This window comes from Poecilia reticulata, chromosome 6 (assembly GCF_904066995.2).
Source record: "Poecilia reticulata chromosome 6, P_reticulata-male-v2, whole genome shotgun sequence".
NCBI lineage: Eukaryota > Metazoa > Chordata > Actinopteri > Cyprinodontiformes > Poeciliidae > Poecilia > Poecilia reticulata.
Window position 1 is genome coordinate 11,876,165 of NC_088835.1, and position 24,906 is coordinate 11,901,070.

General features: G+C 41.6%; 2 protein-coding genes across 7 annotated transcripts; one reads left to right on the plus strand and one right to left on the minus strand.

Annotated features, from left to right (window-relative positions):
* Positions 1–393: 393 nt before the first annotated feature.
* LOC103466339 (methionine aminopeptidase 2-like) lies at positions 394–11,669 on the minus strand. The gene is given in 12 exon segments (XM_017305542.2): positions 394–2,495; positions 2,593–2,708; positions 4,176–4,279; positions 4,383–4,479; positions 5,709–5,803; positions 6,762–6,943; positions 7,040–7,201; positions 7,342–7,444; positions 10,342–10,404; positions 10,636–10,767; positions 11,475–11,625; positions 11,628–11,669. Coding segments are annotated over 12 exon segments (1,485 nt in total). The 5' UTR covers positions 11,655–11,669; the 3' UTR covers positions 394–2,242.
* Positions 11,670–12,945: 1,276 nt separating this feature from the next.
* Positions 12,946–24,783, plus strand: LOC103466367 (uncharacterized protein C3orf20). 6 transcript variants are annotated; one of them, XM_081607914.1, is made up of 20 exons: positions 12,946–13,555; positions 13,896–14,037; positions 14,139–14,260; positions 14,950–15,009; positions 15,087–15,175; positions 15,244–15,734; positions 16,959–17,000; positions 17,077–17,176; positions 17,396–17,614; positions 17,719–17,868; positions 18,218–18,338; positions 18,645–18,770; positions 18,842–18,961; positions 19,630–19,771; positions 20,207–20,420; positions 20,820–20,897; positions 21,615–21,975; positions 22,273–22,389; positions 23,354–23,496; positions 23,687–24,783. In XM_081607914.1, exons 4-20 carry the CDS (start codon positions 14,950–14,952, stop codon positions 23,721–23,723), a joined length of 2,610 nt encoding a protein of 869 aa, XP_081464040.1. In that variant the 5' UTR covers positions 12,946–13,555; positions 13,896–14,037; positions 14,139–14,260; the 3' UTR covers positions 23,724–24,783. The 6 variants fall into 6 exon arrangements, 5 of the variants coding, with proteins under 5 accessions (XP_081464040.1, XP_081464044.1, XP_081464043.1 ...); XM_081607918.1 differs by having other exon boundaries at positions 12,946–14,037; positions 17,077–17,137; XM_081607917.1 differs by having other exon boundaries at positions 12,946–14,037; positions 15,087–15,172.
* Positions 24,784–24,906: the final 123 nt, after the last annotated feature.

Sequence of the window (24,906 nt, forward strand, 5' to 3'; positions counted from 1 at the left end):
TGTTCCATAATCTATGTTTTCTTTCCTTCATATGTTTTGTCATCTTTTTATTTGTTTGTTCACGATTGTGAAGGACGGATATCCAGAATATGCGTTTACTTCACATGTAGCTCATTACCGCCCTCTTTTGGTTAGGAGATAACAAAACGCTCCCAGACGGTCAACACTTCTTTATACTTCATTTTAGTAAACTTTAAGAACACTAAGTAAAAAATGCAACCAAAAGAAAGAAAAGTAACTAAACAGTTAGATGAAAGTATAATAAGAAATCCTTTAATTAATTTTTTCGGGTTGCAGCTTCTGTTGTGTCAAACATGTAAAACAAATGTATTGGAATAGAAATGAATATACACATTGGCCTACATTTATATAAATGTGCTAATATACTCATCATTTTATAATATCTGTTTTAATTTATTTGTATTTTTTGACAGTTAATTATTACATGAATTTTTTTCATTTATTAAAGATATTTGTTACAATTTTAGTAACTACATCATATATATCTGTTTAATTGACTAATTATTTTCACGTCGGATTGTGGGACTCTGTGTTCTTGATTCTTTTAAGTGGTTAAATGTACGATAGATTACAATTTTTAAATTCAGTGTTACATCACTAAACAGTTCAATTTCAGCCAGTGCTACCAAATATTTTTGGTGTTCTGTTTTTTTTTTGGTCAGCCACCCTTCAAAAGTCCTTGAAAAAACAAAAGTTAGAAGTCAGTTCACTACAATAATTTTTTTATCCACAATTCAAACAGGACAGAGGACTAGGTGGGAAAACTCTGTGTAACAGTAAGAGGTTTTTACAGTAATGACTGTAAAAGGGAGGGATGCCACATTTCTTTAATTGATTTAAAAAAAAAATCTGAACAACCGTCAGTGCAGCATAGTGATATGAATGCAGGGTTTTATAATGTCCACAAACCAAAATACAGGCACAACCGCTAATTCCAGATTTATAACAATTTATTTTTTATTTATTTTAGAAAAAATACATCAAATGAAAACAAAGCAGCAGAATATTAGAATACAAATATTTTATAGCAGTTTTTTTTTTCTTCCTCAACATGACAGTAAAGCTGGATGTGTTTTATGGACAGCTGCTTATCTAATCAATGTTTCGTTTCTTTTATTTTTTTGGTTGCATAAAGTAGTTTTGCATATCTTCTAAAAACAGCACTTTTAACTACGCCTGCAATGCTACATTCATTAAAGATACACCCTTTTTTCTGCTGGCTTGATCCTTAAAAGAAAACCAAAATTGCTAGCAAGTTCTCTTCGTGATACGAGGTTTTTGCTTTGCTACAGTTAAAGTGTGATACAGATGTTCCACTTAAACGTTTTCACATCACCACCACAGACTTCAATCTACTTATTGGGAATTCATGTGTTAGACCAACACAAGGTAAGCTGAAGGAAAAATTATGCATGGCTTTGAAGTTGTTTTTTTTTCTTTCAAAAATAAAATAAAAGAAGATTGTGGCATATGTTCGTATTTGTCCCCATTTACTCTAAAACCCCAAAATAAAGTCAAGTGCAAATGTTTTCACAAAGTACTGAATAAAGTTCCGTCCAATTTAATATCAGGAACAAATGAGTGGCAAGAACAAGCTGTGAGACTGAGTATGTAAAGCCCTTCAATCAAAGACATGACTCTGGAGGAGCTGCAGAGATCCAGAGCTCATATGGGAAAATATGTTGATCATGGCCGATTATTAGTTGAACACCAGCAGTACAATATATGTACAGCCAGAGCTGGAATGGTCAGATTATTATTTAATTGTGGCCAGGCTTGAAATTTCATGTTCACAGACATTATCCATCCAGTCTGACTGAACCTGAGCTAATCTGCAGAGAAAATGGGCAAAAAATGTTATTCTGTAGTCGTGCAAAGCCAGTAGAGCCACACTTGGAGCTGCAATAGCTGCAAAAAGATGGTTCAATAGCTGAACAAAAAAACCCCCCCAAAAAAACACCGCTCTTTTCTTTTCAGATGTTTATTTGGTAAACATTCCTGTTCACCAAATCGATGAAGTTTGCGGTTGTAACACGACAAACCGCGAACGAGTCCGAGAGCCATGAATGCTTTTGCTAGACGCTGCACCTAAAGGGACTGGAGCTGTGGAAAGTTGGGGCAGAGGGATGCTGCATAACTGCTGTCAGTCTGGAGACGTTGGGCGTCGCTCAGCTGCCATGCTCCTCCGGGTTTCACCTGAGGGTCTCCATAGCTGCATGCCTTAATAGTCGTCTCCTCGGCTCACTACCTCCTTGCAGGTGGGCCTGAGGAGGATGGTGTGCTCGTACTGGGCGGTGTAGCTGCCCTTGATGTCGCACAGAGGTGGGTACGGGTCTATGATGCCGAGGTCGCACAGGTTCTTCAGCGCCATCAGGTACTTGCTCTCACCCAGGCGGTCCAGCCAGCGGCGGCAGAAAGCCAGTGTGCCGAAGTTTTCGTTGATCACGTTCAGCAGGTGTTTAGCCCTTGGTAGTCTGAAAACAATTGACAGTGTTGTGACTTTTAAAACCACGGGTAAAATACTGGGGGAAAAAATGGACCATTTGAGAAGGTTAAACGCGAAGGTTGAACCTTATCGGCACGTGTCCGACGTTAAAGTTCTTCATGTAGTGAGAGCACTCCATGTCGTCGTGGACCGCGCCTCGTCCGGTGCTGCCAAACGTCTCAATGGCGTAGGCTTCACCTTCCTGAAAGGCAGCGAAAGAGGCACTCATTACTCTGCTGACATGACGTGAAAAATTGGCATGAAAACTTAAAAAAAAAAAAAAAAGGGCAGGAACGAGAGGACGCAGGCGGGCTGAATGACAGAGTAAATTTGACTGAAACCTCCAGTTGTCAGAGCTGCTGATTTATTCACGTGAGGTGTAATAAGGACGGCAGCGACCCCTGGGCTTTGATTGGCTGCGTCTCGCTGACATTTTGTGCCTCTGTCGTCCCGGGGTTGATGTCGGAGTCCCCCCGTGGTATTAGCTGATAACGCCGCGCCGCCCTCTGTCGCTGCACCGATAATCAGTCAAAGTGCTCGCAGCCCCGCGGCACGCCCAGCTGCTACTCCACTCTCTGATCACAATAGCGGGGGTAATGGCCCTGTTACACCGACGCACTTCAGCTAAAAATACAATGTGCAAAAGGTGCCACATCAGCATCCGACCCCCCACCCCCACTGCCCCACTCCCTGTTCCTCTCCTCCTGCAGCGCTTCAGGTAAAAAGCTTGACGCAGCAACTTGCCAATTAAAAATGCTTGCTTCTGTCCAAATGCAGCTGTTTACTGCAGCTGTGTTTAGAGGAGGCTTGGATTTTTTGTGTGGCAGAACTTGGCCTGTGTGCGGACTGTTGGGTTTTCTGTGACGCGGCGCACGATCGGCGAGCTGGGAGGAAATTTATCCTTAAAAAAAAAAAAGAACTGTTGAAATTAAAAAATGTGAACAGTTTTAAGGCTTTGTAGAATCACCTTTTGCAACAATTATAGCGGCAAATCTTGTGAGTCCATCTACCCGCACTGTACATGTGGAGAGTTAATTTTTTTCCCCAATTCCCCAATTTGATCTCTTCTTGTTTTAAAAAGTTGAATAAATAAGTAATACTGTGATTAAATTCTGCATAGGGCTCTACTTGGTCCTCGCAAAGTAAGCTGGGCTTGATTTCATTCAAGGATTTCATAGTAATTTGTTTGCAAAATAGCCAGAAATCCATGTATTGTTTTTCTTCCACTTTCCCCCCAATGGATTAGATTTCAACATTTAAATAAAGGACTCCTTAAATACAATCTGAACAGAAACTTCTTTATCAAATGCTGGTATTTATTGGCATGTAGCAGGCTAAATGCGGTCCTTTGTCAGTGCCAAAGGCAGTACTCGATGAGAATGAATCCTTTGGCAAGGCATTCAATTAGAGATGTAAGATTAAAGTGCTGATGATGAGCACGACTGCGGAGCAACAAAGCGGAAGGCCTCCCCCACACCTTTTTGTAGCCCAACCAGCCGAATCTTCATCCAATTACACTTAAAAATTCAAAAGGTTTATTAACAAAGTGAAACAGCCAAGAAGTGCCTCATTTCAGCTGCTACAGTAGCAGCAGCAGCAGCGTTTGGCTTCTTATGCGGCAGAGTTTAGGAACAAACACTTTTGCCAAAGACTTAATTTGAGTGCAAACCTCCATCCTGGTCGCCTCGCCACCTTTTACGATGGGAACAGTCTTCCCTGAGTGTATCCTGTACTGTCCAATCGAATGGCCGTTCAGGTTTCTGACTGGCTTCACTGCAAAGGAAACAAACAAAACAAAACTTTCATTCAGCCTCTGGTGCGTTCACACCAGAGGCTGGCCGGGTCAGAGAAGGCAAAACGTGAGCCTCCTTTTCACCTTGATACGTTTTTCCATCTATCTCAACTTCGTAAGACTCCATAACCTCCTGGATGGTCTCGCCGACGTCGCACAGGCGCACATCGATTCCTGCACACTGGGACAGATCCAGAACTCCGGGTCAGCTGATATGTGCGTGAAATATATTTACTCTTAAGACTGAAGGGTTCATTTCATTTTAACCTCACGTAACGAGTTGAAGATAATCATTTTGGGTTTGCATAGCCATGATGAAATCATTTAGAATAGCTTCTCCTGTTGGATTTAAAAGCTGATTTGGTACTTTTGAAAGCGTCACCCTTATCAAGAAGCCAGAGAAACTCTTAAATGTTTCAGTTCTTGGCTCTGAAATAGAAAGTTTGTATCAATTTTTTTTAAGTCTTCTTAAAGACTTAAAAAGTGTTTGCCATGTTTTAAAAAAAGAAAAGAATCCAACTTAAAATCTCTTGAGAGACGGCTCTGCTCTTGGACCTCTCTTTCTCTGTTAGAGCAAGTGTCAAAAATGAAACCTGTCCTTTCCCAAAACCAACCAGGAGACTATAATATGCGTTCTTCTGCTACCTCTCACTTGGATGGCTGCAGTGCTGTCCTCCCAGCTAAAACTACGGCTCCCACTGCAGTAAAACACAGTAGATTGATTTTTAACTGGAAGCTCTCACCAACTTCGGCTTCCTGTTAAAAAAATCTTCTTGTTTGTCTCCGTTTCTCCCTCTGAGCTGCTCCACCAATATGAATCGTCTCGTTCCGACAAGTGGACCAGATGCTTCAAATGTTCCCAAAGACATTTAAGCCGAGACGTAACTATATGTTTCTGCATGAACTGATCCTCCAATGCTGTGCAGCACTGTGGCCAGCTTTGCTACTGCTTAAAGTGTTTTACAAATAAAGTGACATGATGTGATAGGAGATTAAGGTAACAAAGGTCCCGTTTATTCCAGTTTCTTTCAAACAATAATTACTTTTCAGGCGTAATTCGTACAAATGTTCCAACGCTACCTTCTGCTCACATACAGAAGGACATGTCCCATTTACCCCCTGTGAATTACGGCGTTTGCTTACAGAGCATTTTTCCGTTACATTTGCTCATATTTACCCAGCGATGTTTTTCCTCTGAATCAGCCTTTTGAAGCACGTTCTCAAGAGCACCGTGGCATTACGCTGGAGGTTAAATCGCTATTTGGTTAAGTAAGAAGGTTTCTGTGAAAATGCCTGGAAGACGGCAACCATAGACTCTCATTAATTTAATTTATTGTATCTAAATTGTGTATCTTATTATAAAAGTGATAAAAAAAAAAAAAAGTAGGGGAGGAAGAAAAACGGCGTTACCCTGATGCCGGTGTTTGTCGCATCCCTCACAGCCTCCAGCAGTCTGTCGTACTTTGGATTGAAAGTGACGGTGAATGCGCAGTCTATTATTCGACCTGAAAGATGAAACCATTCAGATGTTCGTTCTCACATCGCGTGAAATGGTCACTTTGCTAAAATGTCAACACATGCTGTTCTTCTCCTATTTTGTCCTCCATGTAGATTAGAATTTGTGGAGTGGGAAGAAAAATTTGCATAATTACACTTAAAAAAAAAAGATAAAGTAAATAAAAAGCTTAAAAGTGTGGCATGACTTCAGTCAATACCTTGCAGAACCTGTCTGATCTTTCACCTTTCTCTGTAAGTATTTCGGACCAGCTGTCTCCGCCAGCTGTGCACATCTGTAAGCTCTAACATTTTTCCCATTTTGCTTCCCTAAATACCTCTATGTAAGAATGGAGAGCCTATGCCACAGAGTCTCGGTTTATTTTAGGTCTGGACTTTGACTAGACCCTTTCAACACTTTCCAAACCATGTGACGGTGGCTTTAAGATGATTATCCAGCTGAAAGGTGAACCTCCACCTGGTTCCAAGCCTTTTGTAGCCTCTGATATTCAGATCTTCACTCAGCAGTGGATTTCTCGTTGCCTCTTTCAAACAATAATTACTTTAAAGGCGCAATTTGTAAAAATATCCCAGCATTACCTTCTGTTCACATATAAAAGGACATGTTTCATTTACCCCCTGTGAATTACACTGTTTGCTTGCAATGAATTGATTAATTGAGGGACATTACAGTAAAATGGGTTCATTACAAAATCCATGTCAAACTTTCAATATTTTTAGTTTGTAAAAACTTGTATCATTTTCCTGCCGTCTTGCAATTACATATTTTGTGTTGATGTATCAATTAAAATGTGGTGCTAGTGCTACAAAATGCTTTGGGTACAAACAACTAAAACTCCTGGTAGTCATTCACGAAAGCCGTTTCTCACCAGAGTGAAACACTGAAGCCATTCCTCTTCCCTCACTGAGCGTGAAACACGCTGGCGTAGCTCGGAACAGAGCGCCTACCGTTGATGTGCGTGCCGAAGTCGATCTTGCAGACGTCGTCGTAGCGCAGCACGGTCGGGTCTCCGGCGTTGGGGGTGTAGTGGGCAGCGCAGTGGTTGATGGAGCAGCCCGTCGGAAACGCCAGGCCGGCACTCAGCCCGTCCTCCTTGATGAGCCTCCTGGAGCAATCCTCCAGCTTCTCGCTGCCACAAACAGAGAGCAGGAAAAGACGGACGGTGAAGGACGAAGAACACGAACGCTAAAAGGCTTTGAAGAAAGCTCTGCGGCTCGTTTCTAACCAGATATCGATCATGGCCATCCCCGGTTTTATCCAGCTCCTGACGTAGGAGCGCACCTGTCGGTGGGCCTCGGCCGCCTGCCTGAAGTCGGTCCACATCTCCTCGTTGGCTCGGTCCATCGCCCGCTTCTCCTCGCTGGTGGTCCGCCACGCGGCGCTGCGCCTGGGAGGGTTATGCGGTGTCAAAGAGCAAAAGACACACTTTTGCAGATAGACATATTCAAGGTTTATGTGGGGACCTAAATAAAGAGAAAAAAAATTTGGAATGCAGGAGACTTCTGGCCAAGTGTGGAGGTCACACACCCGTCTTTCGATGGGGGGTATTCACACTCCTCTCCCTTTGGAAAGTCCCCGTTGGGATAGAGCTCACAAATAGGTACTGAGGGAGGGTCAGTCTGTCCCTTCGCTGTGGCCCAGATAGAGGAAAGTAGAAACGCAGGAAAGAAGAAGGATACAGGGCAGGAAAACAAGTTAATGAGCAGATATTTACACTTCAGGACACAAATCCTGCTGTCCTGCTGTTAAAGGAAGGCATCTGCTGTCTCTTATATTGCTTATTGTTGTTGCATGCATGCTAAATGCACATTTTGCCACTTTAATTTAATAGTGTTTTGACAGTCCAAAAACATAATAGTGTTTTTGGACTGTCATATAAACTAAAGCTTAAAAAAAGAGCTACATAAAAATTGGGATTTGGTGTGATGTACCAACATATAGTCAGTGGTGGGAAGGAACGAAGTACAAGTACGTCGTTACTGTACTTAAGTACAGTTTTCGTGTATCTGTACTTTACTTAAGTAGATTTAATAATGGGGACTTTCTACTTTTACTCCACTACATTTTACAGTAAGTATCTGTACTTTCTACTTCACTACATTTCTACAAAAGTGTCGCGTTACTCGTTACATCCAAGTCGCGTTGCCTTTTTTGCCCGTTAAAATGTGAAGTTCAGGGATTTAAGGTGGCGCCGTAAAATCCGAGCAATATCGTAACTTAGTGTCTGTTATCACCCATCGGCTCCACCTTTACTCGCACGCGGAGCTCCAGACATGCGCAGTGGTTTCCTCTGAGCGGGAGGAGATGTTTGTCTATAATATAATAGCGCTGCATAAATTGATATGGCGACATGTAAAATCATCAGCGCTTCGCTTTCACAGACGGTGGGACTTCGTCCAACTTTTAGCGTCACTTGGAAGGAAAGCTTAAAGAAAGGTAAGATCTGTGCTAGCAAAGCTAGCTGTACTGAGACATGTTGCATCTGATGAAAAAAAGTTGTCACTCATGCGCTGAATTATTGTGTGGAGGTGTTGACTGAGGTGTCGCATATATGGGACAACGCTGTGACCAAAGTCTGCAATATAGTGATATGACATTAAGGAACGATCCGATTCTTCTGGACGGATCTTTACTAAGTCCTAAAGGACTGAAGCCTCACTGAGAGCCGTTCTTTGTTCTTGTGTACACTGCGGTAGCTATATATATATATATATATATATATATATATATATATATATATATATATATATATATATATATATATATATAGACATTCATTTAATCGCTGAATAAGTAAAAGTTGAACGTATGAACACAGAGCATGCTCATTGCTCATTGATTGATTTCGTCTCCTGTCATGGTGGCAAACATCGCAGTGGGAGGGAGGATGAAAACAGTCACGATGCTCATTCTGCTTAGTTACTTGTTGCGCCGTTGGACACTGTTCATAGTTGAACGTTATTTACCGTTAATTGCGATGTTTCATTTGTGGTTTCTGACATATGCAATATGGGCAACCGCCCAGGGCGTTATTTTTCTAGGGATAGCAGGAGACCTCTGCGGATTGTAGCACAGCGATGAAAGCAAAACAGAATGAAGTGAGTTTTAATTGATACTGGTTAAATATATTTCAGCACTAAGTATTTAATATCTAGGTGTTTTTATGGGAATGTGGATCTTTCAGATCAATCTGAAAACCAATTTTGATAGGTAAACTTAATGTTATTGTGTCATTTAGCGCGGGGCGCTGGTCTTGGTCTCGGGTTCGGTGGTCTTGACTACAACTCTGCTACATGGCTCCTTGGTTGCATATCCTCCACCCCGCCCGCACCTTCTTTACATCCCCTTTCAGTTAGATTTCTTTCTAAATAAATGTGACTAATGAAGTTCATGTTATGTTAGGACAGGAGACAAAATGTTTCCATCCCTGAAATTATGATTCATAGAATCACATATCTAAGTCTAAACTGTTACAGAGAAGAAACACAATAAGAACATGTTTAATCTGTGGTAGTGTTCATTAAAATGGCACATTTCTGATGTATTAAAATTAAATACGATCGGCACACTTAATGATATTAGCGATTAGGTAATGCATTCAGCGAGTACTTTTACTTTTAATACTTAAGTATTTCTAAAAGCCAGTACTTTTTTACTTTTACTTAAGTAAAATGTTAATGTGGTACTTTGACTTTTACTTAAGTACATTTTTGACTGTGTATTTGTACTTTTACTTAAGTAAATTTTTTGAGTACTTTCTCCACCACTGCATATAGTAGTGTAAAATCATGAAGTGAAAGGAAGGCTACTGTGGTTTTCAACATTGTTTGTTTTTGCTAAATCATTTTCTTCAGGGTTTGTTTGGTGTCGGTGCTCAGCGCCCTGAGTATATCCGCCTTTCTCTCTGATTTATGGTTTCTCTCTCACATAATTTTCTCCTGTAGATACTTAAACATTTACCGTTTCTTCTGTGCAAACAGACTTAACCTCAGGTAGGAAACAGAGCTCTGCAAACGTCAGTTTTCAAGTTCTTTCCACAGAGTCTCAATTCGGCTTAGGTCTGGACTTTAACTGGGCCGTTCTTTGAACATGGTTTCATTTTAAGCTTGCTGAGGCTCGCTGGAAGGTCTTCACCCCAGTCTTTAACTGTTTTCCAGCCTTTTTTTTTCTATTTCCATCTGTCTTGACCAACTTCCCTGTCCCTACATTCCCCCAGCACAATGCTGCCACCGCCGTGTCAAAAGCTTTCAAATAACTTCATTTTATTTGCCAGTGTCAGAGTAAAGAGGGCTGATTAAGCTTTCTACATTTATATTTACTGAGAATGTTTCCAACGACACATCCCTTCTCTTCCACTTCACAGTTGTACACTATTATGTTTTTGGACTGTCATATAAACTAAAGCTTAAAAAAAGAGCTACATAAAAAAATTAAGTTATCACATGGCAAAATGCGGATAAGTTTTGAGTGTTTGAGTAAGTTTGTCGACCGGTTGGTTGTAGACTGATTCATTTTGCAGCGCCTTACCTCCTTTCTTCTTCTTCTTCTTCCTCTTCTTTTTGACAGCTGAGTTTTCCCCTTCATCGCCATCTGTTGAAGGCACCATTAGTTTGAGACACAGCTATTAAAGCGAGGAAATATTATTGATGGACCCCCCCCTGCCCCCATCTCCCCTCCATGCAGGCGCATTTCCGCTCAGGGATCAAACATCGCGCTGCAGACGAGGGCAGATGAGTCTCGCAGTGGCACTTTTACTACACTTTGAGCTCCAGCAGCGCCACTGCTGCAGGTGAGGATGACTGTGGGAGATGAAGGCGATACCTTCCTCTGCATCCTCGGGCCTCTCCTTCTCCTCCAAGGTTTGCTGCTCCAGCTGCGCTGCCACTTCGCCGACACCTCCGGCTTCTCCAGAGTCTCCCTCGGCTTCGTTTGTCCCTGCTGCAAAGTCACATACTGTTGTGCATCCATGTACACACACATCCACACACACACACGTACACATACGCACACACGCACACACACACACACACACACACACACACACACGCACACACACAGAGTTGATTATTTGTGGTTCATCCCAAGAAAGTGTATCCGCTATGTTCTGAACTTGGCAGACATTGTGAATAATTCCTTCACTACACCTTAGTCTTTATCCTCAAGGGCATATGTATCTTGCAGCATTATGACATTAAGTGCTGTGGTATAAACATGGCTTATATATAATGCAGCAAAAGCACCTCAGCCTTTTTCTCATTTTTTTAAGGATTTTGTGCTTCATTCTTATAAATAAGTAGCCATAATGTGGTGACTTCTTTTCTTTTCCTTCTTGCATAATCTTCCTGCATTGAACTGTTGCTGCTCCCATTAAATGAAATCAAACTAAATTAACATGAAATCCCCTCGTTTTATACTTACAGGACAACTTTGAAGCATTTTCTAAAAATCGCTCTTTTTTCTTGTCAAACTGAGTTGCAGCCTATAAGAAGAAGAAGGAAAAAAAAAGAAAGAAAAATTCCCTCTGACAGGTTGGAAACTCTCCAGTGTTTTACGCTCTTTTAGCCAGAGAGAAATAGAGAAGGGGAGCACATTTGCGCGCTGCAATCCCCCCCCCAATCCCAACCCGCAACCCAGAAGATTACCAAAGTGATGCTCCTCACCTGGCCCGCTCGTCCGGCTCCTCTTCTTCTTCCTTCTCTTTTTCTTCACCGCTTCGCCGGCGTCCGCGTCCTCTCTTTCTTCGTCGTTCAAGTCGTCCCCGTTGAGAAGTTGAGGCTCCACTTCGCGCTGTGGCTCCGGCTCCGCCATGATCAAGGACTGAGAGAGGCGAAGTGACGCATAGTAAGGCTGCTGGGAGCCTCCAAGTGGTCGAAGCGGATAAAAAAAAAAAAAAGTCAGTGGACAGTAATGACTTATTGACGATACTTTCACCTGGTGAGAGGGAGGAGATGCGTGTTTGTAGTTACCAATAAGAAAATTGCGTTTGTTTTGTTTGTTGCTTTTTTTCCTTTTTTTTTTTTTTTTTTAGCTTTTACAAAACAATATTTTGGGTCAAAACTGTAGTAGGTTTGCAACCAGAGCCGGCCACAGGCATAAGTGAACCACGCTGCTATTTCAGAACTGTTTCTTCCATCAGTGGTACCTGAGCCAGAGCCAGACTTGCCTTAAAGGGGTTAAAGCCCACTGCAAATATATATTTATATTATTTTTTTACTCCAATATTATTATTATTATTATTATTATTATTATTATTATTATTATTATTATTATTATTATTTTCAATGAATGTGTGTTGGAGGGGAAAAAAACTTTATATACAGCTTATGTTGTCAAATTAGGTGAGTTGCATTAATAGTTTCGGGTCTTTATGAGGATAAACAATATTCAAATATTTTAAAATTATGAAGTTATAGTTGATTTCTTTGGGAACAACATGGAGTTATTGGCTAGGAGGCATATTAAACCGTTCATGCATCAAATCGTATCTGCTTATGTATAGAACTACCTGTCAATTTATTGTAATTTGCATTAATAAAATACATTTTCCTTGATGATAGGGCACCAAAACTGGCTTCGGCCCAGGAGAACCACGCTGCTTGTAAATCCGGCCCTGGCAGGTCCAGTAGGAAAGCGACCGCACGCACATAGAAGCCATAGAAAACTTGTTCAAGGTGCAGATCAGGGTTTATTCTTTTGGGTCTGAACTGCCCCATACTCAGACCCCCATTGATAGATTCTGTCCACTAAAGGCCAGGAATGCTGCAGCTGCTCATTGGTCATCAAGATTATCCTGGTCAAACTTGTTCAGATTCACATTCCGATCCAGGCAACTGTATTCATTCCAACGGGCGATTCATTTATTGTATCTATCTGACACATTGTTTATGAAGATAGTCTGTTGGTTTTAACCTTGTTTTCAGCATTACAGTTTACTGTTTCAGATTTTGGCGTCACTAGAAAGAGATTTTGACAACTAGTTCAGTATTTTCATTGGAGATCATACGAGAACTGTTTGTTTTATATGGAATGACTATTCGGCATTCACAAGTTTAGTTCATTTGGACCGAGATGACATGAGTTAAACGATATGATCATGATGTTCACGAATGACTGAATGTGGAAGAGGTTAAACTAACAGGGACGAGAATTAAAATTTTAAACTGAGAAATCGAGAAAAACTGAAAATCATTGACATTAGTAAATAACTAATTTTAAATGTAATTAAAACATATTAAGACTCAGTAGACTCATTGTTCCTGCTACTGCAGTTCAATCATATTTTTATGACATTTTGTGTGAATAACACTGAGTGAGTATAGTGAAATCCATAAAGTTCAAACTAAGAAGAAAAAAGGAAACAGTGACTGGACTTCAAGTCAAACCCTGTTTTGGTCCCCAGTTCAACGTTAAGCCTGTCCCGGCTCAAATGCTCAGATGTGTGTGTGTGTGTGTGTGTGTGTGTTCATGACAGGTGGCCTCCCAAAGTTGCACTCATCACTTTCTCTGAGCTTCCAGGCGCGTCAGGGTTTCGGGTTACCTGGCGGCGAACACCTGACTGCCACGGCGGCAGCCCGGCCAGCACGGTTCTTGTTCCGCGGGCCTACAAACGTCTCAGGGCCCTCACCGTTATCCGGGATGATGTTTTCCTGTTTGCACTGTGACAGATAGCCTTTGCATCTGATGAATCGATGATGCGTAAAGCAGAAGACGTGAGCAGAGGAGTCCGTATCCTAGCAACAAGGTGAGCACAGTATAGGAAAGAGGTAGGTCTGAAGATGTTTTTCTTGCTGTTTTGTTTTTACTGAGTGTAACGAGTGCACGTGGAATAAAAAAGGGAATTTTTATTTGGTATTCAATATCAGCTTAAAAATGCACTTTGTAATTACAATTATACATAATTAACGCAAAGTAAAAAACAAATGAAGGTATGCCATGGGAGATTGCTGCGTCTGATTGTTTCAATGTAATAAATGATTATTGCTTCGTCGGATTTTGTACAAAAAGATCTTATTTCTACTGTATCTTATAAGAATTAACAGAGCAGAGGAAAATAGCCCACCACCTCACTTTCTGGTCCTCAGGCAACAGAGAGACAGAAAACCAGGCTCTCCGTTGATGAAGTCGATATTACAACCTGGAAATTCGGATTTTAAAACAAGAAATGTCATCTGGTGATCCGACTGGATGGTGTTACAGCTCAGCTTTGTTAGAGCAGAGCTTCAGGTTTCTCCCTTTGTTCTGGTTCTTCTTCAAATTCTGAATGGAGCGGGTCCAGCTTTTGAAGTCCTGCTGACTTCCTGAAACTTGGTGTCTTGTTGCTCTAGGTTTTCCACTGTATGTAGAGGGAAGAAGAGCAGAAAACTTCCAGTTTGTTGGTCTGGATGGAAACACTTCAGTCACAATCCTTATCCGTATAAATGTTGTGGCTGCCAGCGTGTGACCAAGTGTAAGCTATTACTATAAACCCTAAACACGAAGGCATTAAGCTTAGCAAAATGTTTGAAGTAGTTCTTGAGCTGTTTGTCGTGACATTGGATTGCAAATAAACTTCTTGTCAGGTCAATAACGTTGGGTTGCATAGCCATGAAAAAGACACAGTGGCTATCTGTGCATTTCTCATCTGCTAAGCTAAAGGTTGATTTCACCATTTTTAATCAGTTTGTTCTTCCTTTGGTCATTTCAGGTTCAACATTTTCAATGTATGATTGTTCTTTAAACCCAAATTGTTCTACGCTGAGCTGAGACCCTTTAAGACACGGCTTGATAGTCAAGAAACTTTCAGTCTGTTAAAAAAAAAAAACATAAAAAGGATTATTTTCAATAGCCTGTCTATTAGTATTTAAGCTACACCGCCTGTATTAAAGTGAGACACGTCGTATGGTAGTCAAACCAACCCTGAAACATTGCACACTTGATACAAATGAATAAAAACATAGTTTGTGTTTAAGACACATAAAAAATCTACTGAAATCTTATTGAATCCAGCTGTGGCTTTTTGCAGATGCTGATTAATAAACTGACAAATATTGCCTATTTTAGTGTCTGTTACGTGTTAATGTCATTGATTAATCTAAATAAAAGGTGTTCAAATATTTGCACCAATTTCATTGCTTAAGTTCGGGTTGTTTCCTTCAGATGTTGGGTTCTGCTGGCGCGCAGGCGATCAGACCTGGTCCCGTGTTTTTCTTTGACCAGGTGGGCCTCCGTACATTCACTCTGCAGGCTGTGTTTTAAAAGAAATCAATCCACATTCACTGTTTACCTCCCCACAGCCAACAAGGCGAAGTCGGATTGAAGGCAACATTTTACATTTCATGATAAGAAGTGCGGGACCACAGCCGGAAGACGAACCACTGAGGTGGTAAGATCCTTCCGGTTAAGTTTTACTGCTGAGCTGTGCGTCTAACACATCAACCCATTTCCTCACAGTCAGCAAGAGGGGGACCAAAAAGGTGGAAGTAACAATTCAAGCAGCCAGAACCCCTCAGGTATAGCCTGTGAGGATGAAGAACGTGAGCCTTCATCATCATCATCTGTCAGCGCCGCGCCAAGGGATCCGATGGACGCCTACAGGCGAGCAGCCCCTCATTTATTAAACGACTTGGCTCGTCTACTTTCACAGCATAAGTGGTCGGAGGAAGGCCGCGCCCCCCGCGGCGTTGTCAATATCCTGAATTACTCCTGGCACGATCTGACTGCAGGGGCGCCGCTCCGCTTGAGGAGGCCAGCGGCGATGACAGAGAACCGGAGGAGGTCCAAAGAATCCCCGAAGGCGCAGAAAACACCCCGGGGGGTGTCTGACGGCGCCGGGGAGGAAGCAGGAGAGAGGAACTCTGGCGTGGAGAGAAATGCTGGTTCATTTCTCACAAAAGATACAGCGAATCAGAGTGAAAGAAAGGAAAAGCGAAGTTCAAAAGGAGGTAAATTTAGCATGAGGTGAATTTAGGCCTTAAAGAATTATGTATACAAACATAATAAATAATAATTCAGTTGTCTTGAGGCAGATAAACTGTGACATTTGATGACAGAGTAGTGAGAATATATAATAAACAAGACAAAAAAAAATGTCGCTAGAGTTTTAAACGACAAACAAATAAATCCAAACTAGTTGAAGTGGCATGGAGTCGACACAAAGAAACACCGACAGTGACCACAATAAGTCCCTAAAACACCTATTTTACCACAGAATGTTCAAACTGAGACAAAACAGGATGAGAAAAATAAATCCAATAAGTACAGATGGAGACGTGAAAATAGATGCAAAAATGATGAAAATATCATTTTCCTTTGATTATTCAAATTAGTTGCAAAAATGCACCTTTTGTGGACATAAGGTTTGTCCACAATGACGCATTCCTGAACATGTTACTTTTTTATGTGATTAATAGCGAAGTGTTCTTCCAGTATTAAATGGATAATTAGCCCTTCATTTGATTGAAATAAATTACATATTGTCAATCACAACAAGACATAAATGCATTTTACCAGATAAGCAGAGTTAGTTCATACCTACCTAATGCTACGGGAATCATGTTTGGTCACAATCCGGTTCAAATAAAACCAGATTAACTATATTCATATTGTCGTATTCAGATCTAATTAGACATACGGTAGTCAAATGTAAGTCATTGTTGGAACATACTGACACCAGATTCAGTTGATTAATTGGTAAACAGATTTCTGTTATCAAGACACTGACTTTACAACAATCCCTTCTGCTGAGCAAGCATGTGGCGACAGTAGGGTGGAAGCATTTCCCTCTTAACAACACGAAACCAGACAAGCGTCAAGTATCTTTCGAACACACACAGAGAAAGTCATGCTGAAATAAATAGCATCACTAAAATCTGAGTATTTACTCCACTGCCAATTTACAAACTTTTCAGTAAGAGCTTGTGGCTGTAAACGCTCCTGTAGGGCCGCTTGTGGAAGTGCAGCCTTGTGGAAGCGAAGGTGTCGGTTTACCAGATCAGATGTGTGAGTGTAGCACAGAAGCCCTCCTCTCTGTTAATGGACGATGGCGAGGCTATCGAGTTACTCCTGGCTCATTGACTTTCGTGCTCATACAAATCTAACATGTGTGAATAAATGACACCGGGCCGCTAGGATGACAAAGCTACTCATTCCCTCTCCGAACTCCACAGCCGTCAGGATCTCCGTCTCGGTCTGGAGCTGTGAGGACGCAGGTACGACGCGGCGCTGCAGGGTTGGTGTCATTGACTGCGTCTCTGCTGCACTCAGCGGGATGTGGTGTGTGTCCAGGTGGGATCACTCAGCCAGAGCAGCACCGCTGTGACGAGCCTGAGAGCGCGAGAGTGAGCCGGTGGGTGGTGGAGCGACTGAGGGCGGCCCGGAACCCACAGTGGGTTTTTTACTCTCTACTTCTGCAGCTTCAATAACTGTGTGGCCAGTGAGGCGCTACTGTACATTATGCAGGTCTTACAAATAGAAGCTAAAGGGAATAGCTGCACTGCAAAGACCAACGTAAAGTACTGCAGAATTTTAAAATTCTGCAGTACTTGGGTATGAATATTTTAGCAAGGCACTGTAGCTAAAACAAGATTATGGGCCTAATGTGTAGAAATCTGCCTCCACCTGAGCAAGATCCGAGTACAGCTCCTGTTGTCCATCATTATGGTGATGGAGGAGGTGAGTTTACTAATGACAGAAGAAGAAGAAGAAGAACGATGGCGGTTGCCCCTCTGGTTGACGTTTTGCCCCAGACACCAGAAGTGAAGCTGCAGAGTCCGGTCCAGAGGAAGCTGCACTACCAGAACAACGACGGCTCCTCGTTCATTTAGTATCCTTTACTAATTGTCTTATGTCAGGCGGCGGTCCAAGTAAACACGGCGCAAAATGTGTCAGAGGAGTTGACCTCTTAACCCCTTGACCTTGCTGCCTCAGCTACCCGTCCGGCTGCGTGGCGGTGTGCCAGAGTCGCTCCGGTCTGCCTCACGGAGGTTTCTACACCAACGTGTTCAGCGACGGCCAGCGTCCCGCCATTCTTCTGACCATCACGGCGTTTGGACACGGCGCAGTCACAGACGCTGTCAGGTCACTTCAGACCTGCAATTTATTTATTTTTTGCTTTCTATTCTTATTAGTTTTACTTTTCAAACTTTTTTATAGCTGCATTTCTTTGTTCAAGTCTCATAAACATTTCTGGTGCTGATGTTTCTGGACTTAATCACTGAATATTCAGATTTTGTTTAACAGTCAGTAATTATTCTCTCAGCTCAGTGTAATAATGTAGCTGTGTAGCATTATTTGTATAACGGAAAATTATTTTTTAATTTTAAATGTTTTATTTGTTCTGTCTGTATTTATAAATACAGAAGTAGTACTATAAAGTTTAAAACCTGCTATCGCTCTGACGGCACACTTCGTTGGATTGCTCCTGCAGCTCCACCATCTCGGCCGTGTGGGATCAGGCCGGAGGATTCAGGTTCGACAATTACGGAAACACAACGGAGGAGTGGAGCTGGCCGACATATCGCCCGCTGAGGAGAAATATTACAATGCAGGTGGGAATTACCAGCTGAATAAACAAAAGATGAGCAAAGATTTTTTTGTTGTTTTTTTTTCCATGTAAAAACGAAATAACACCATAAGTGAAGTAATAACCTTGATGTTGTTGAAGCATTCACACAGACATGTTGTAGAAACCGCAACGGAAATGTTTGCGTTTTGTCTTGAGATTTCTTGATGCATCAAGTAGATTTAGTGGTCGTTGAAAACCACAAACCGTGAGATTCTGGTCATCAGATTATGAACCGGTTCATTCAGCATACTGCATATTATTTTATTGCTCTTCTCTTTGATTCCTGCAGGTCTCAGAGGAGATCTCAGTGAAGCTGCTCAGTGGGAAGTCTGGCCTCCTCAGCTTCAGATGCGAAGAGGAGAGTGTTCACCTTCCTCTTCGTTTTGTCGCTAATGAAAGCCAGATGAAGAAAGTGGTGAGATCATAACTCTCCTGTAGTTACAAAAATAAAAAGGTTCTCCTCTCTAAAATCTGCTTTTCATGCAGCCCTGTTTGCAGACGGAGAACAAATTCAGCTCAGGTGCTGCTCAGGAGCTTCGTCTGCTAAAGAAGCAAAAAAGTCCCGCTGGCGTCTCAGAGAACAAAATGAGCCTGAGGAAAACACCTGTGAGGATCTTTTATTTACTGCACCAGAACCAGCGTGGGGTAGTAGCTATAGTTACGTTTACTAAGTTACGTTTGCTTGAATACCCTTTTGGAAAAAAAAAACATTCTTTTAGTAGTGGCTTTACTCCACTGTACTTTTTACTTTTAAATTGATTAAAACTTTACTATGAAGTAAGTTATCATGAAGTATCTCTTACTTGAGTTAAATTCCTGGACCTGAGCAACAAGCTTGTTTTAACCAAACATTCACCAGACACAGACACACAGCAGCAGTTTTTAACAACAGTTAACACGTTTTGTATTGCAAGAAATTGATTTGGAAATGTATCTATTCATTTTGCCGGATTTTTTAAAATTTTGTAATAATGTTTAAAATATACAGTTTTTTCATTTTTAAGTATTAAAAATGTATGTTTTGATCAGTTGCTCAGTATTTGAGTACCATTTTCATCAAATACTTTTTTGCTCTAACTGGAGTAATTTTCTGGACTGCCTCTTTTTACTTTTACCACAGCAAAAGTTACTTTACTTAATTTTTGGGTACTTTACAAACCTCTGATTAGAACGCAGGGATTTTAGATCAAAATCACAGTTTTCTTTATCAATACCTTTGACATGAACATCTCCCTTAAGTGCCTGAATTCAGTTTCTACGGCTCCATTCACCAGGTGGTCAGAGAGGAGGAGCAGCAGGTGAAGCCGTCTGCTCTGTGGAGACGACGAAGAAACGCCGTGCGGGAGCTGCAGAGGCTTCAGCAGAGAGTACGGGATGCTGCGGAGGGCTGGCTGGATTACTATCGCGTTGCTGTCGGTAACCACAAACTGAATTCATCCACACGTTATCTCTACATGACAACGTGGCACAAGGATGCTGAACGCCAGACACATTTCATGGTGCAAGGCAGCATGAAATGCTATGCAACACATACGGGTGCCACACTAGACGGGGTGCCAGAAGTATGGCGGGATAATTATTTCTAGTCATCGTTTTCAGTACTTGACGGTTGTTTGCGCCTATAATGTGTCTATAATACTCTTCACAAAGCACTTCCCTGGTGCAGAAACTGAACGCTGAGCCAATCCGAGCTGGTGGGCTTGTAAGGAGTAGTTTGCTGAAGCTAAAACGTTCCAGTATCACCTCATCCTGCAAACTCAACATTATTGAATAGTTCCATCAGGATCCTGTTCACGGTCACTCGTGTCACTCGGTGGCAGCGCACGTCAGTGACCTCTCCCTCTCCTTCAGGTATCAAGTGTCCCAACGCGGAGCGACTGCCAGGGGCCCCGCTGCGGGCCCGGCCGAGACGAGCGCCGCAGTCGGCTGCCCTCCCCTCCCCGAACTCACCTGAACGCACTGCGTCGCGGCGTGCCGGGAGAGGCAGGAGGGATGAGCTCGGAGAGAGTCACGAAGGATGCCACTCGGCAGAGGAACGTCAGGATCGCCTCGTCCAGATGCAGAGGTGCTGACTGATGTAGAGAGTTGTCCTGGTGTCCTATTAGCTCATTAATAAATCATCAGGGTGACCTTCGGTAAGATTCGGCCAATAAATACAGTATCTAAAACGTTTTGTTTGTTTTTAACCTCAGTAACCATCTCATACTTTATCAAAAGCCTCAGTGTTTGTTTTTTTGTTTTTATTTAGAGTTAATTAGATATTCAAACACATATGAAGTGAATAGAAAATTATACAACCTGTTAGCCCCCTTAATATGATACCCCTAAATTAAATCCAAGTATTAAAATCTCCAGAAATAGGGAACGGATAAAAAAAAAATACTACAACAACAAAACTTGATGCAAAAAGGCATGCAAACCTCAACAAACGATCCTTTTACAGTTCACACCTGTTTGTTTCCAGGAGACCTAAGGAAAGCAGAAAGGAGACTCCTGTCACACAGATTGGACCCCTTCGAATCCATGGCAACATCGAACCAGGGTAAGACCCTCTTTACATAAACTGTTTAAAAAAGATAATTATTTTTCATGTTTGGTATTAAATCGGACAGAAGTGTACTGTTTTAGGTCAGGTAGGATTAACAGAAATATCTCCACATGCTCCATCTTAGAAGAATCAGAGAGACACTTTACTGAGATATGAGCTTGTTTTAGGTCAACTGTTCTTTAATACTGATCAAAAAGTATTAGCTTATAAGTAATAATATGCCAGTGGAGCAGATAACTAATAAAAATGTCTTGTTAATCTTGTAGATTAACAAGACATCTATAGCTATATCAATATTAAGGAATATTTGTCTCAAAACAAGCTCACATCTCTTGCTGAAAAGTTACTTGTAAGTTAATTTTGCACCAGAAACTAGACCAAAAATACTTTGTAAGATTGTGTGTTTCTGTGCGGTTTGCATTTGAGTCGTTACCTGAAAATAAAAAAAATACGTCTACGGGTGTGTTTCTGGTTTACTGAAATGCAGCAAAAGTGAGAATTTGAAGAAAGCAAGTAAACATTTCTAAGAAAAAAAAAATCCCTCTTTTATTACTCTAGGAATGCAGCAAACATATGATCTTAATTGACCTAAAACCGGAAACACACTGAGTCCGATTTAATGTCAAATGCTAAGATCTGGTGTGTGTTTCTGCACAAAGCGAATGCAAACATCTGGTTTCAACCGTATTTTGGTCGTCGATCGTCTCCCAGGTCAGTGACTCTCTCTCGCAGCCTGGAGCCTGAAACTAGCTGTGGTCCTGCAGACAGGGGGCCTGCTGCTCCCTGCGTCCCTCTCGCAACGTGCCCCGCTCTGCTGAGAGCTGCCCTGCGGGGGGAGGAGCGGCGGAGGAGGAGGAGGAGGTGCTGCTGCAGTGCAACACTGATGCCAGTGGTCACCGACCTGGAGTACGATGCTTTCATTATGGGCCAACCTCTCGACAGCAAACAGATACTGGTGATGTGTGTCACCGCACCTCAGCAGCCGGTTAACACACACACAGCAGGCAGGTGGGATGATTTGGAGGATCTCTACAGGAGGAGGAACGAGCAGAGGACCATGCCATGCACCCAGGTGTGAGAACGCGCTGCAGTGCCTTAAGTCAAAAGGAGATAAATGCGCTGCATGCGTGATCGCACATGAATACCAAACCGAGTCTCTAATTTATCCAGAAGGGCATGCGTCACCATCAGGTGGCATCACTGTTGTCAACATCCAGTTCAATCAGCAGGAATTTTTATTGACGCTGATGCACTTTTTCAAGGATAGAAGCTGTGTTGCATAAACAAATGAACAGATACTGACGCACAGATCAGTCAGCAGTTTAGAGAAAAGCCCTGTAACAGGTTGTTTCGTGTTTCCAAACCCCAGTGCCAGATGGACTCTTTTCGCCTGGTGAGGTACGAGATGTCAGACGGGATGGCGGGCTGTGGGCCGGAGAACGTTCTGCTGCAGCAGCGACATGCTGCTGCTCCTGGGATGTTCCTGGTAGGTGAAGCTCACTGCAGACTTTGCAGCAAGGCGGCGGCGTGCTCGAGCGCTGCAAGTCCTCGTGGCTGCCACGTGGTGGCAGCAGCAGCTCCCGTGAGGGAGCAGTAATGAAGCGGTGTGTCACATTTATCCTGAAGATACTTTGAGCTGACAAGCATTAAGAAGAGCTGCCTCTTAATCACTAAAGACAGCGCTAATCTTTGGCCCAAAGTCATGATATCTGCTTGAATGATTTCTTCTGTGCAGTGAAAAATGACTCTTCTCTCCATGAATCAAACAAAAGTGACCAAAGTCAGCGCAGCATGAAATTGTACCAGCACTTAAATTCTGCAACCCAAGGGATCTTATCCTTAGAAAGAACTGCTATTAGCACACACACACACACACACCCCCGCACGCACACACACACACACGCACACACACACACACGAGATCTAAACATGTTTACACTGTGAAAAAAACTCAAATCTGCTATAGACTCTTAAATGAAGATGAAAATAAAAACTTTTTATATTGACCAGTTCTAATGGTTTCATATATGTATTTCAACCCATTAAAAATACACTGTGGCTTTCAAAAATCTTTACATCCACAGATTTTCTTTTTAGTATTATTCTTGTGCTATTACATTTATTATATTTAGATTTTATGTGAAAGACAAAGTAGTGCATGATTGGGAAGTGGGAAAAAAATAACACAGAGTTTGTACCAAAATTTGTATAATTTTGGTCCAAATGAAAATCTGAAAAGTGTGTGGTGTGAAAATGTATTTTGAGTCTCAAAGTTTTGTTCATTAATCCTGAAGTTGAACTGGACTTTTCTAACATCTTTCTAAACCATTCCATAGTAATTGTTGCCACTCAAGGTCAAATTACCGTCGGTCTGTTGGCTGCTTGTCTGGAAAATTTGCAAAGCTCATATTAAAATAAAAAATGTTTATTTTTGTGTGTGTGCGCCATAGATGTACCTCCAGGGGAAACTGCTGTTTCTGGACTACATACTCGGAGGTGACAGCTGCTCTGCCGTGGATCTTCAAAGGCAAATCTGCAGGACCAGGAGAGACTCCAGGCTGGGTCTGAGTCTCCCTGCGGACCACAAGTTCAGGTATCGCTTAGCGCCAACCGCGTTCACCCTGACTGGCAGTAAGGAAGGAGAAGTCACTCCAATTCATCACCAGTTCCAGAGAACTGTTCAGAAAATGTGGCCTTATGTCAGTTTAAGCTATAAATAAAAGACAGGTTTAAAGCACATGACATTTTGACCAACGTAAGATTTTTTTTTGTTAATGTCACAGTGACGTGGTAAAAACTCCTGCAGCCACAGAAGCATAGATTTCGTCAGAGGCAGAAGGATGTGACTCCAAGATGGCTGTTACTGAGGAAGAAGGAACTTTGCAACATACATGATTTCATCTACTGCTCATTTCTGCTAATGAATGTTGCTAATTGGGCGTGTTATGCAAATATCTACCCCCTCTAAAACACTCTATTTTGGCTTTTGCGAATACTGATTTTAAAAGTCCTTCCGAGATATTTCTGTACTTTAGAGTAAAACATGATTACATTCTGCTGGGTTTTGACTGCTTAATTTTACTCAAGAAACAGCAGCGATACTAAATACTAGTATTATTCAAAAAAAGGTAAAAAACTTTGGTTTAGTGTTGGTGCTGTAGTAAAACTAAACCCAAAGTATGTTTGTTCCTTAAAGTTACTCAAGCAAATGCAACTAGTTTCTTCCTCACTACTGATCTATTTAACAGATTTAAAGCTTCAAAAATAGTTCAATATACTTAGTGTTATTTTTTTTTAGTTCATTCTGTGTTTTTTTCCTACACAATATGTGGATATATAATAAAGGTGTGATATTAGTTACTGTGTTCTCTCTTTTTTTTAAGAAAAAATGTTAATTAATGAGCCATCCCAATAGTAGCACCCTGTTGTTCCAATTTGTATTCGACATGTATGCTCCACAGAAAATAAATGACAAAGCAGTCGTTTTGCATCAGCTGTTAGTTTTCATAGTTTTTCTTGAACATTCATACATTTTATGTCGTAAAGTTCTTTTCTTCAGTAGGGACAGGGAAGCTGGTCAGAGTACATGGGAAGATGGATGTGGCCAAATGCAGAGTAATACCGGAAGAAAACATGCTATAGTGCAAAATACTTGAAATTGGGTCAAAGGTGCCATTCCAGCAGGACAACACCCTTAATTAAACATTCAGGCAGAGCTGTGGCCCAGTCAAAGTCCAGACGTAGGTCTAATTAAAAATCTCTGTCAAGACTTGGTCATTTTTGTTTACAAATTATCTCCTTCTACTTGGACTGAACCTCAGCTGGTTTAAATATAAGAAAGTGCAAACATTTTTAGTAATAATGTGCAAAGTTAGTAGAGACAATAAAAACTTTATTTTTCACATTTTAGATATAAAAAATGCAATCATGCATAATTTTTCTTTTGCTTTTCAATTATGTGGTACTTTAATTGGCAAATGACATATAATCACAACAAAATACT

Excerpts from the sequence above, each read along its gene's own strand:
- LOC103466367 (XM_081607914.1), top strand. The coding sequence starts at position 14,950 with ATGTTGGGTTCTGCTGGCGCGCAGGCGATCAGACCTGGTCCCGTGTTT. Across the intron at positions 17,869-18,217 it reads GCAGTCACAGACGCTGTCAG|CTCCACCATCTCGGCCGTGT; the intron begins GTCACTTCAGAC and ends TTGCTCCTGCAG. Across the intron at positions 20,898-21,614 it reads CATGGCAACATCGAACCAGG|GTCAGTGACTCTCTCTCGCA; the intron begins GTAAGACCCTCT and ends ATCGTCTCCCAG.